We start from the raw sequence: 13,956 nt of genomic DNA, 5'->3' as shown, positions 1-13,956 counted from the left end.
CCCCTCAGGCACACAGCTGCCTCCAATCCCATCCAGAGACTAAGCCCCACCCACCAGAGGGATTAGAGTTGGCTCCTCCTACCAGTGGGCAGGCATCAGCCCCTCCCAGCAGGAAGCCTACAGCAAGCCCCCCATACTGACTTCAGCCACAAGGGGGGCAGACATCAGAAGTAAGAGAGGCTACAACCCTATTATCTGTAAAAAGGTCACCACACCAAAAACCTATACAAATGAAAAGACAGAGAACTATAACTCAGATGGGGGAAAAAGGAAAAACCCCAGAAAATCAGCAAAGCGAGGAGGAGATTCTCAGCCTCCAGGAAAAAGACTTTAGATTGTTGATGCTAAGATGATGCAAGACATTGGAAGTAAACTGGAGGCAAAGATGGATAACTTACAGGAAACACTGAGCAAAGAGATACAAGATATAAAACTTAAACAAGAAGAGGTGCAAAATACAATAACTGAAATAGAAAATTCACTAGAAGCAGCTGACAGCAGAACACACAGGAGGCAGAAGAATGAATAAGCAAGGTGGAGGACAGATTATCGGAAATCATGGATGTGGAACAGAAAAGAGAAAAAAGACTGAAAAGAAATGAAGAGAGTCTCAGAGAACTCTGGGACAATGTTAAATGCACTAACATCCACATCATAGGGGTGCCAGAAGGAGAAGAGAGAGAGAAGGGGACAGAAAAACTATTCCAAGAGATAATAGCCGAAAATTTCCCTCACATGAGAAAGGAACCACTCACTCAAATCCAGGAAGCACAACGAGTACCATATAAAATAAACCCAAGGAGGAATACACCAAGACACATATTAAAATTAAAGACAGAGAAAATCTTGAAAGCAGCTAGGGAAAAGTAACAAGTAACATACAAGGGAACCCCAATAAGGTTATCAGCAGATTTTTCAGCAGAAACTCTGCAGGCCAGAAGGGAGTGGCATGATATACTTAACGTGATGAAAGGAAAAAACCTCCAACCAAGATTACTCTACCCAGCAAGGCTCTCATTCAGATTTGAAGGAGAAATCAAAACCCTCACAGATTAGCAAAAGTTGAGAGAAATCAGCAACAGTAAACCAGCCTTACAACAAATACTAAAGGATCTTCTCTAGGCAGAAAAGAAAACACAGCAACAGGAAACAAAAATTCCACAAACGACAAGGCTCACCAGTAAAGGTATATAAAGATACGAAATCATCCATGCACAATTATGCCACCAAAATCAGAAATCATGAGAAGAGGGTGGGTACAAATGCAGGACACTGGAGATGAACTTGCAGTTAAGAGAACAACAGCTTAAAACAATCTTATATACATATAGACTCATATCAAAACTTCAGAATAACCGCAAACCAAAAATCTACAATTGATACACAAAGAAAAATCAACTCAAATACAACACAGTAAAGATAGTCATCAAACCAGAAGAGGAGAGAACAAGAAAAGAAGAGAAGAAAAAAGAGCAACAAAACCAAATCCAAAGCAATTAATAAAATGGCAATAAGAACATACATATCAATAATTACCTTAAATGTTGATGGACTACACATCCCAACCAAAAGACATAGACTGGCTGAATGGATACAAAAACAAGATCCATATATATGCTGTCTTCAAGAGACCCACTTCACTTCTAGGGACACATACAAATTGAAAGTGAGAGGATGGAAGAAAATATTTCATGCAAATGGGGATCAAAAGAAAGCTGGAGTAGCAATACTCATATCAGACAAAATAGACTTTAAAATGAAGAATATCTTAAGGGACAAAGAAGGTCACTACATAATGATCAAAGGATCAACCCAAGAAGAAGATAGAACAATTTTAAATATCTACACACCCAACATAGGTTCATCACAATATATAAGGCAACTGCTAACGACCTTAAAAGGACAAATCGACAATAACACAATAATGGTGGGGGACTTTAACACAATTACAGCAATGGACAGATCATCCAGACAGAAAATCAATAAGGAAACACAGGCCCTGAATGATGCATTAAACCAGATGGACTTAACACATATTTATAGGACATTCCATCCAAAAGCAACACATACTTCACATACTTCTCAAGTGCACATGGAACATTCTCTAAGATTGATCACATCCTGGGCTACAAGTCCAACCTCGGTAACTTTAAGAAAATTGAAATCATATCCATCATCTTTTCCAAACACAACGCTATATGGCTGGAAATCAACAGCAAGAAAAAAACTGCAAAAAACACAAACACGTGGAGACTAAACAACATGCTATAATCAACCAATGGATCATTGAAGAAATTGAAGAGGAAATTAAAAAATACCTAGAAGCAAATGACAACAAAGATAAGACACTCCAAAACCTATGAGATGCAGCAAAAGCCGTTCTAAGGGGAAAGTTTATAGCAATACAAGCCCACCTCAGGAGACAAGAAAAAGCTCAAATAAACAAGCTAACTTTACATCTAAAGCAGCTCGAGAGAGAAGAGCAGACAAGACCTAAAGTTAGTAAAAGGAAAGAAATCATAAAGATCAGAGCAGAAATCAATGAACTAGAAACAAGAAAACCATAGAAAAGATCAACGAAATGAAAAGCTGGTTCTTTGAAAAAATCAACAAAATTGATAAACCCATAGCCAGACTTATCAAGAAAAAAAGAGAGGACTCAAATCAATAAAATTGGAAATGAAAAAGGAGAAGTAACAATGGACATCACAGAAATACAAAGGATCATAAGAGACTACCATATGCAACTATATGCCAATACAGCAGAAAACCTAGAAGAAATGGACAAATTCTTAGAAAAGTACAATCTTCCAAGACTAAACCAAGAGGAAATAGAAAAGATGAATGGACCCATCACAAGAACTGAAATTGAAACTGTGATGAAAAAACTTCCAGCAAACAAAAGTCCAGGACCAGATGGCTTCACAGGCAAATTCTATCAAACATTTAGAGAAGAGCTGACACCTCTCCTTCTGAAACTATTCCAAAAAATTGCAGAGGAAGGGATACTTCCAAATGCATTCTATGAGGCCACCATCACCCTGATACCAAAACCAGACAAAGATACCACAAAAAAAAGAAAACTACCGGCCAAGTTCACTGATGAACATTGATGCTAAAATCCTCAACAAAAACACTAGCAAACCGCATCCAACGACACATTAAAAGGATTGTACATCATGATCAAGTGGGATTTGTCCCAGGGATGCAAGGGTTCTTCAATATCCGCAAATCCATCAGTGTGATACACCACATGAACAAACTGAAGAATCAAAACCTTATGATCCTCTTGATAGATGTGGAAAAAGCCTTTGACAAACTCCAACACCCATTTCTTTTTTTTTTTTTTTTTTTGTCTTTTGTCTTTTGTTGTTGTTGCTATTTCTTGGGCCGCTCCCGCAGCATATGGAGATTCCCAGGCTAGGGGTTGAATCAGAGCTGTAGCCACCGGCCTACGCCAGAGCCACAGTAACGCGGGGTCTGAGCCGCGTCTGCAACCTACACCACAGCTCACGGCAAAGCCGGATCCCTAACCCACTGAGCAAGAGCAGGGACCGAACCCGCAACCTCATGGTTCCTAGTCGGATTCGTTAACCACTGCGCCACGACGGGAACTCCTAACACCCATTTCTGATAAAAACCCTTCAGAAAGTGGGCATAGAGGGAACCTACCTCAACATGATAAAGGCTGTATATGACAAACCCACAGCGAACATCATTCTCAATGGTGAAAAGCTGAAAGAATTCCTGCTGAGATCAGGAACAAGACAATAATGTCCACTCTCACCACTATTCTTCAACATAGTTTTGGAAGTCCTAGCCACAGCAATCGGAGAAGTAAAAGAAATAAAAGGAATCCAAATTGGAAAGGAAGAAGTAAAACTATCCCTATTTGCAGATGACATGATACTATACCTAGAGAATCCTAAAGACTCTACCAGAAAACTGTTAGAGCTCATCCGTGAATTTGGCAAAGTCGCAGGATACAAAACTAATACACAGAAATTGATGGCATTTCTATACACTAACAATGAGAGAGCAGAAAGAGAAATTAGGGAAGCAATCCCGTTTACCATTGCATCCAAAAGGATAAAATACCTAGGAGTAAACCTTCCTAAAGAGACAAAAGACCTGTACTCTGAAAATTATAAGACATTGATGAAAGAAATCAAAGATGACACAAATAGATGGAAAGACATCCCATGCTCGTGGACTGGAAGAGTCAATATGATCACAATGACTATACTACCTAAGGCAATCTACAGATTCAGTGCAATCCCTATCAAATGACCAAGGACATTTTTCACAGAACTTGAACAAAATATTTTAAAGTTTGTTTGGAAGCACAAAAGACCCATAATAGCCAAAGGCATCCTGAAAAACACAAATGGAGCTGGAGGAATCAGGCTCCTGGACTTCAGGCTATACTACAAAGCAACAATCATCAAAACCATATGGTACTGGCACAAAGACAGAACTATAGATCAGTGGAACAGGATAGAAAGCCCAGAGTTCAACCCACGAACCTACAGCCAACTAATCTATGACAAAGGAGGCAAGAATATACAATGGAGAAAAGACAGATTGTTCAATAAGTGGTGCTGGGAAAACTGGACAGCCACATGGAAAAGAAGGAAATTAGAACACTCCCTAACACCATACACAAAAATCAACTCCAAATGGATTAAAGACCTAGATAGAAGACCGGACACTATAAAACTCTTAGAGGAAAACATTGGCCAAACACTCTCTGACATAAATGACAGCAACATCTTCTCAGATCCATCTCTTCAAGTATTGACAATAAAAACATAAATAAAGAAACGGACCTAATCAAACTTAAAAGTTTCTGCACAGCAAAGGAAACCCTAAACAACATGAAAAGACAACCCACAGAAAGGGAGAAAAACTTTGCAAATGAATCGACTGACAAGGGATTAATCTCCAAAATTTATAAACACCTTCTGCAGCTCAAAACCAAAAAAAAAAACAAACAAAAATGGGCAGAAGATCTAAACAGGCAATTCTCCAAAGAAGATATACAGATGGCCAAAAAAACACATGAAAAGATGCTCAACTTCACTCATTATTAGAGAGATGCCAATCAAAACCACTCTGGGGTACCACCTTACACCAGCCAGAATGGCCATCAAAAAATCTACAAACAGGAGTTCCCGTCATGGCGCAGTGGTTGATAAATCCGACGAGGAACCATGAGGTTGCGGGTTCCATCCCTGGCCTTGCTCAGTGGGTTAAGGATCCAGTGTAGCCGTGAGCTGTGGTGTAGGTCGGAGACACGGCTTGGATCCTGTGTTGCTGTGGCTCTGGTGTAGGCCGGCGGCTACAGCTCTGATTAGACCCCTAGCCTGGGAACCTCCATATGACATGGGTGCGGCAAAAAAAAAAAAAAAAAAAGGCAAAAAAAAAAGGCAAAAAAAAAAAAAGTCTACAAACAGTAAGTGCTGGAGAGGGTGTGGAGAAAAAGGAACCCTAGTACACTATTGGTGGGATTGTAAATTGGTGCAACCACTGTGGAAAACAGTATGGAGATTCCTCAGAAAACTAAACATAGAACTACATTTGATCCAGCAATCCCACTCCTGGGCTTCTATCCAGAGAAAACCATGACTTGAAAAGACACATGTATTCCTGTGTTCACTGCAGCACTATTTTCAATAGCCAAGATGTGGGAACAACCTAAATGTCCATCGACAGAGGACTGGATCAAGAAGATGTGGTGCATATACACAATGGAATATTACTCAGCCATTAAAATGAATGAAATACCAGCATTTTTAGCAACATGGATGGACCTAGAAATTATCATGCTAAGTGAAGTCAGCCACACAATCTTCCCCGTATGTTTCCTTGTAACAGGGAGTCTCTAATTAAAGGAAGCTGGGCAGTATTGCGGAGGGAGGAGGGGTGAAGGAGGAAGGGTGAGTCTGCTGGAAGGCGAACTGCCTTAGGAAAGCTTCCCAGAGAAGTTTCACTTTGAGTCGGTTTCTTTTCTGCCCTCTGCTGTGCCCTCACCAGGAACAGAGCCCCCAGACTGCTGCTGGGCATCCTAAACCCAGACCCGCCCTCCTCTGCCTCTACCCAATTCCCCTCCACGCTCCTGAAGTCTGGCGAATCCTGTCCTCAGCAGCATTCAGCTGTGGTAGGAGACTCTGGGACCAAACGCCATTCACAGAGAGCCTGCATTTTCGTCTGAAAGAGGAATGAGTTCACACACACCAGCGCCCAGTGGTGGAATGAGGGCGGGGTGTTTGGGCACAGCTCCCCACCCATCATTACCTGGTTTGCCAAGGAATACTGAGTTCAGTTTCAGGTTCCCAAACCACGATTGTTCAGTCCTGCCTTTCTGCCCTCTGGCAGATGGAATGAAACCTGTCTTTGGCTGTAGGAGCGAAGCACTGCCACACCCCGCGTTTGGTTCTCCCAGGGGCCCCCGAGGGCCCGCGCGGTCACGTGATTGCGGCGGGGCTCTGGGAGGTGAAGGGGAGCCCCGAGCCGGAGCCGGAGCCGGGGAAGGCGCGCCTGCGGCCTGCGCTGTGCACCCCCGCGGCCGCCGAGAGCGCGGGCGCCCTGGGCGGTCCAGGCTCCCCTCCACGTACCTTTTCTTCCCGTGCGGCCCCCGCTCCCTCGCCGGCCTGGCTGTCCCGGGGCTGCAGCTCCAGCACCGTGCGGAAGAGCTTCTCCGAGGTCTGGGTCAGGAAGCCGATCTCCGCGTTCGGGTGGAGCCCGTAGAGATGGGGCGACTCGGGGGGCAGCTGGGCGTCAATGTACTGAAAGTCAAGGGCGAGCTCCCTTGAAAACCAACCGGACCGGCGTCCCATCGCCCACCGGACTCGTCCCCTGCCGGGCCGTCAGCGGCCAGAGCAGGCCCCAGGCGCCAGGGCCTCTTTGGGCCTCCAGGGAGAGGCCGCCCCCGAGACCCCCGTCCGCGCGGTGTGCGCCCGTCAGCGGCCGGCTGCGGAGGCGCGGCCGCTTCTCCAGAACCGCCGCAGGCCTGAGCCCCTTCTCCTTAGGGCGGCGGGCGGCGGGCAGCGGGCAGCGGGCAGCGGGCGGCGGGCAGCGGCGGCAGATTCACCCCCGATCTCCGCTCCTCCCACCGCGCCGGCTGCCCTGGCCTCCCCGCCGAGGGGCTTCTCAGAGTCCTTCCGCACGCTGCCCCTGCCTGGTGCCCCCGTTAAAGTCCTCTTCGCTCCCCTCTGTTTATCCAAGTCAGGGAGAAAGCCACACGCAGACCGGGCCCGCTCCGCGGAATAAACGTCGCAATCCTGCGGGAGCTCGAGGCGAGCTTTGCTGCCCGAGTTCCTGTGTCCGGCAGAAAGCATTCGAATTAAAAGAGCTGACAACAGGGTGTCACACAAACAACACGTCTGTGGTCAGTTGGGTGGGCCAGGTTCCGCCGCCCCTGAGACGTCCTCCCCGGCCCCTCAGGCCCACTTCCTTGGCGGACCGGGCGCCGAGTCCCTCCGCGCCGCTTCCCTTTATTATCGTGAGAAAATATCCCTCAAGTTTAGCTCCCACGCTGGCTGGGACGATTTCTTGGCGTTAGTAACTTCTAAGTAAAAGATTATTTAGCTCGTTTCCTGAATGCAAATTTGCCTATTTTTGCATTTCTTCCAACGCCCAGCACACTCCTGGACTCCTGGAAGGTGCCCTATTAACGGAGAGATTCAAGAGAGGCTTGAAGAAGAGGGAAGTCTCCCCGCGTGATTGCAAAGTGTGCAAACCAGGGTCCTGTCATCCATCCAGCTTCCTGTCAAATTGTTGACTCCAGCCTCCTGGTAAATTGCTCCACAGACAGTAGGGGACGCTCTTGCCCAATTCTCTTGGCTAAGGCTTTCAGAGCGTTTATTTAAAAAAATTATTTTGTTTACTTTCAAGAATCTTATTGGGTTTTGGTTTGTTTCTTTTTTCTTTTTCTTTCCTTTTCTTTTTTCAGTTTAATTGAAGTACAGTTGATTTACAATGTGATAATTTCTGCGGTACAACAAAGTGATTCAGTTATACATGTGCACACATCCATTCTCTTTCAGACTCAAGAGGCTTATTGTTTTTAATTTCTTCTCACAGGCCCAGATTTTCTGGATCAAACAACTTTTACAACTTACCTTCTTAAATTTTAGGAATTAAAAAAATGTTTAAAGCTTGTAGTTAACGTTCCTACGACCGGACTTCCTTAAGTCTGGCGTTCAAGAGTTCTTTTAGGCGTGTTCAAAAGTCAAGCACTGTTAAAGACGTCTTGTTTTTTTTTTTAGTTGCCTTTGAACACATTTTCATGGCAGGCTAAATAGGCAAAGAGGCACACCTTAGAAAGAGCTGAAGGGATGGTGAAATGAAAACCCAAAGTGACAGAATGAAAAGGCTCCGTGAGAAAGTTTTCTTGGCGTGAGTCCACGTGTCTATGTTCATAGCACCCGGCAGAGACTAGGAGGGTGAGGGGTGCACCCACGAGGCCATGCGCCTCTGAAGACGCTTAGAATCACTAACACAAACTTTACCCAGAATTGGCTAAGTTCTTGCCTGGAATTTTCTTCCTAGTGATTCTGTCAATATCCTGAACAAAAACAATCAAATAAATGCCCCAGATGTAAAACGAGCAACAGACAGAATTATCGAACCAACCATGGAGAAGAAAAAGATCTCTCGAAGTTCAATTTTACCATGAATTTGGGGCTAGAAATCCTAGAACTCTCCAACTGAACAGGCTGGGAGCCATGCTGGACGTGCGCAGGCTCCCTAGGCCGGCCTCCCTGCCCTGCACGAGCAGCCCCAGTCCTGCGGGCAGCGTGGAAGGAGCTGGGTCCTGGGTCCCGAGAGCATAGGCGGAGCCCTACCTGGTGGTAACCACGGTAGTCCATGTTGCCTGGGAGTGGGAAGCCCGGGGCCAGGGACAGCTCTCCGGCCAGCATTTCTGGTTTAATGAACTCCTCCAGGTAGGTTCTGCAGAGTCTCCTGTCCCAGTCATCGGTGATGTGACCTCCATACATGATCTCGCCAAAGAGGTAGCGCAAGTCATCGTAGGGGACCTGAGAGACGGAAGGAAGGGAAGAGCCGCATGGCCTCCGGCTGGCCCGATGGTGGGCAGAGCGTAAGCCGCAGATGGGGTGGTTCTCGAGATTGGGGGCACTGTCATTTGCGTACCTGAAGCCCAGCAGGGTCGACCGTGTGGGGGCTCATTAAATGCTTGAGGAGTTACAGGCAAGAGCGGGAATTTGGTACAGCGCCAAGGCTCTTGCGCACAGGCCTGCCCTCTTCGGTGGTCGTTGACTGTGGCAGTAAGGTCAAGCTCTACCTGCAGGCCCTCTGAGCCCGCCCATGTCACATGGAGGGAAGGGAGGACATGGGTCCTTTTCTGATATCCTGCCATTAATGAGCGTATTAATTGTCTCCCTGAAAGTTCAGAGTGAATGAAGTATGCATGCACGTTCACGGGCCTTAGAGCGAGGGAGGGAGGCCGCTTGGAGGAAGCCTTGTGGCCACGCAGCAGGTGTGTCGTGTGGTGGGCTTTCCAGGACCCTGAGCTCAAGGCAGGGGCATGGCTTCTGGCCCAGATTCATTTTCCCCAAAAGGAAGAGGAAGTGGCCTTGCAGACCTGTGTTTGGTTCATGAACCAAAAGAGCCTAGTGGTATAAACATTCTCTTAAATGGGGAGTGTGGATCGTTAGTGTAAGTTTTCTTTGAAATGGAAACATCAGACAGAGAATAATGGAGGTGGGGTGCAGCAAGCATTTAGCTTCTTTAACTTTGGCAAGACGATGCTTACGTGAGGAGCTGTATGCACCCCGAGAAGATCTGTGTTCTTGGCGAATGAAATTGGGCACTTGGCTTGTATTAGGTGAGTTGTGGGGGCTCACCCACCAGTCACCACCCCCTGTGATGCTGGGCATGTACAGGTCGTGGTGTGGGGGCTCAGGGAGGGACGCCCTGGGACTGGCTCACAGCAGGAGTGAGTCGCTGCTGTGGTTTCCTGAGCGGTCTTGGCCCCCTCACCACGGTACTCACGCCTGGCCTCAGGCTGGCCCTGGGGTTGGTGACACGACTAACCTCGCCCTTCCTCAGTCCTTCAGGGAGGCTGCAGACATGCCCTGTAAGCACCCCCCTCCCCTGCTGAAGCCGCACCATCCTTCTCAGAGGTGCCCTCCCCCGCCGGCCCCGCACCGGCTGGAACCCTTACCTTGGCGTTGGCCTCCAGGAAGTTGTAGAGCACGTTCACAGAGATGGTGAGGTCCCCAGTGTTGAAGGGGTAGGAGCGATTCCATCCTTGGGGCCCAAATTTTCGTCGTTCTGCCACCACAGCGTGAAAGTAACAAAGTGCAAAGAGGATGCTCTTAAACTCCGTCTCCCGGGAGCACATCTCCAGGGTGTCCTGCAAGGAAGTGTTGCCTCCAGCGTCAGGGCAGAGCTGCCATGATGCAGGGAAGGCGGGGTGTGGCTTCGGGTGGTGGGGTTGCTTTGTCCTGGTGAGGGTTTGAGCTACCTCAGGGCTGTGGACTGCATCTCAGACAGGCATGGAACCGGGTTTGAGGGGGCCTTGCAGAGGCCGGGCATTAGTTTAGAATCAGAGCTAAGGCTTAGATTCAGCTCGTGATGGGTCTGGTTTACGGTTAAAGACGGCGCATAGGGACGTGCTCACTAGGCTCCCAGGCGTAGCTCATGGAAATCGGGGTGGTGTGCCATGCAAGTGCGGTGTTTGTCATGTTAACCTCACTCGGCGCTCCCGCAGCATCGGCCCTGATTTCGCTCCTTCCTGCCGTGTGCTTCCTGCCCAGCATGGAACCTCAGTAGGTGTAATTACTGCTGGTGCCCCCATCTGCCAGGGGAGGGTGGGAATCGGAGCCACAAGCACTGAGGGATGCTGTGCCCTTCACCTTCTGTCACCTTCTGAGCAGGGGTGAGCAGCACGTGGCTGCAGAAGCAAGAGCTCCACGGGGTCCCGGCTGCAGAGCATAAGGTGGGGAAATGGCGTGGCTCTGGAGGAGAGGATGAAAGACGGGAGGGAGGGAAAGAGGCGAGAAGCATGAGGGAGTCCAGAGGGAGTCCATGGAGCTGTGCTTAGATTTTAAGGGGGGGGTGAGGATGGTGGGCGAGGAAGCTGCATTTTGCAGGGCTGTGAGGACGAGAACCCTGGAGTCTTTGGCGCTAGACAATTCCTCGGGATGGGAGCCTCTCTGTTCAGCAAGGAGCAGGATGCTGCCGCTGGAGCTCAGGAGAGGCCCTTTCAAGGCTCGCACACACTGGACTGGTTCAGTCCTGGCATTTCTTCTAAGAAGTGGTCCTTGGACTTGGCTCACGGGGGGAGGGAAGCAGAGGAGACAGGAGAGATGAAGCTTCTGGTAGGTCTGATTTTCCCATGGAGAACCTGTGACAGTCTCTCTCTTTCTGGATTTGTGGGGGGTCCCTATGGCACCTTGGATGGGGATCATGTTGGCCATGAAGGCACTGATGTGAAAGGTCAGAGGTGGCGGCGAGGACAAAGTGACCACCACGTGCAAGTAAGAACCTGCTAACTGTGTTTTGGACGGAGCGGTTCTCTGCAGACCTGTAGGGGCTTCCTTTGCCTCCTCGGACACATCTGAAAAAACCTGCTGAAAAAGGCCTTCGAGCAGGAAGGCAAGACGTCGCACTCTGAAACTGGCTGACGGGGGCACAGGCGAATGCAAGTCAGAATGAAATAATCACCCCTGAACGGCACAGCATCAGGGCAGCAGGGATAAGAAGAGCTCAGTTCTGCAGTCTGTCCCTTAAATGATTAAAACACGGCTCCGAAGGAAGAGGGTGGCTCGTTGCGGGTGTGATCCAGGCGCCTGTGCCGAGCGGAGCAGTTAAAACTCTCGTGAACAGTGCAGCTCCTCAGAACCTATCCCCGTCCTCAGGATGAGTTTCGGAAGAGGGATCAATGGCCCGAACACCAACCACTGAGGGACAGCGGAACCAGGAAAAGCCAGCATCATTTGGGACGCTTGATAACCAAGACTGGACGTTGCCTTGCAGGGACACAAGCCCAAGGACAGGGCTCATGCGGAGGCAGAGACGAGGAAGCCAGGCGTGGCTGCAGGTGATAATAACCCTGCCCAGGCTCCGTCTATAATGCGGATTACTAGGAGCTGTAAGGAGTGAAGCGGCAGCTGCCTCCTTCCCTGGCCCCGGTCTGGGACTCTCCGGGCACAAGGCCAGGGCCCCCCTGCTGCTGCATCCTTCACCAGAGCAGGGGGCTGCATCCTGAGATCTTCCCACCCTCAGCTGTTAATTTTAAAAACGATGGTAAAATATACACATATCATAAAAGTGGCCGTCCTCACGGTCTAAGGGGACGGCTCCGCGGTGTTTCGTGCATTCACTCTGTGGCGCTCCCCGAGGCCTTTTCATCTCCCATTTTTTTCTGGTGAGTTGCAGGCGAGAAGAGTCTTCAGCCGACGAGCACGCAGACAGGATTCTCGGGCCGCGAGTTTGGGGAGCTGACGACACACCTCCCTGGTTTTAGCTCGTTTGCAGAGTCAGGTGGTCGTCGCCACCGCCTGGCTTTAGACTCTTTAATCACCCCGAAGAGAAACCGCTCTCCACTCCCCCACATTCCCAGCCCAGCCCGAGGCACCCCCCATCTACTTTCTGCCTCTAGAGACCTGCCCATGCTGGCCATTTCGTGTAGATGGAGCCACACAGGAGGAGAAGGTTTGTGCCTGACTGCTTTCACTTAGCCTCATGTCTTGAGGTTTACCCCGTCACAGCAGGCACTGGCACCTGGCCTTTACTGCCAGCCATGGCTCCAGGGCACGGATACACTGTCTCTTGCTTGTCCATCTCTCAGTTGAGGTACGGCCCCTCTGCCGTCTCACAGCAAAAATGTCTTTGCTTGGAACTAGCTACAACCTCCTGTAAAGAAGTCTGTAGATTTCAAACTTAAGAATGTGTATTTCCCCTGTATGGAATATAAAAATCTAGAAAATTGAGAAGTTCTGACCTCTGGTATAGAGTCCCTAAGAGGCAACCTATTTTGGAAAAAATAAAAAAATAAGAAAGAAAGAAATGCCCCTGAACAAGAAGGCACCTTGCCTTCTCCCCACGCTGCAGTGAGCAGGTAACAAAACCCAGTAAGCTCAAATACCCTGAGTCTCTGGTCATGCTCCCCCATTCTCCGGGCTTCAGATTACGTGGGCGTTTTGGAGCTGGGTTGGGAAGGTGAGCGGAAAAGGAGGAGACCAGATAAGCTCAGCTTCTCGGAACTTTCTGAAGCTTCTCTCCAAGTTGGCTGCTTCACTCTGATGCCAAGAGCAAGCACATCAAACACTCAGTGAAATCTTCTGAGACTCTGCTGCCAAACGGGCTTCATCTCATTTTAAGTTCAACCCCAAAGGGGCTGCTGGTCCTGGCGGGTTATAGTGGACTAACCAGAATGCTGTCCCGCTGGACGGCATCTTTCAGGTCACCTGCATGACCCATCTGGAACTTGTGAGTTTAGCATGGGTTCCGTGAAGCAAGAGACCCACTGGTGGTCTGGCAAGATGGAGTCAGAGAGGACAGACCCTAGATCCTCACCCTTGGACTCCACCAAGGCTGGTGTGGCAGATGGACCGCAGGTGGCCTGTGGCCCCATCCTCCGGCCTTCACACCCTCGTATACTCTTTCCCAGGGAGGCAGACTCCCCAAAGAAGAAGCAACCAGAAAAGATGCCTTCCTGAGAAGATGCATGGAGCCAGTGGCCCGTGGGCCTGGCCTTGGCTTTAAACAGACCCTCCGCACGGTAAGGGGAATCCCGGTCATGTAGCCGCCTGCGTTTGGACCCCACACCTTGATATTCGAGCTGCCCTGTAGCAGAGTGTTCCCACGGTGGCCCGTGTGACAGAACCCTCTGGGGCCTTACCCGGCGTGTTTGAGTCAGTTGGTCTGGGGTGGGAGCCTGAGAACTTGCATTTCTAACAAGGTCCCAGGTGATGTGGAGGCCAC

At 48.9% G+C, this 13,956-nt stretch overlaps 1 protein-coding gene across 18 annotated transcripts in view; it reads right to left on the bottom strand.

The window, feature by feature from the left end:
• Positions 1 to 13,956, bottom strand: part of DNAH9 (dynein axonemal heavy chain 9) — a 330,145-nt gene that overhangs the window by 37,229 nt on the left and 278,960 nt on the right. For all 18 annotated transcript variants that reach the window (XR_014821870.1, XR_002337369.2, XR_014821872.1 and 15 more), the window contains 3 exons: positions 10,190 to 10,381; positions 8,850 to 9,041; positions 6,618 to 6,788 (listed from right to left, as the gene is read on the bottom strand). Coding sequence is in view for 13 of the 18 variants with exons in the window: in XM_084986157.1 (XP_084842283.1) it covers positions 6,618 to 6,788; positions 8,850 to 9,041; positions 10,190 to 10,381 (555 nt within the window). In the remaining 5 variants the exon portion in view is untranslated. The remainder of the gene's footprint in view (positions 1 to 6,617; positions 6,789 to 8,849; positions 9,042 to 10,189; positions 10,382 to 13,956) is intronic.

This window comes from Sus scrofa, chromosome 12 (genome assembly GCF_054392235.1).
Source record: "Sus scrofa isolate SSC_HxYL_T2T_F1_AM1 chromosome 12, Sscrofa_HxYL_maternal_Yorkshire_Landrace_v2.0, whole genome shotgun sequence".
Taxonomy (NCBI): Eukaryota; Metazoa; Chordata; class Mammalia; order Artiodactyla; family Suidae; genus Sus; species Sus scrofa.
Note: the sequence above shows the minus strand (reverse complement) of the source record. Positions and strands in the feature narration are given on the sequence as shown.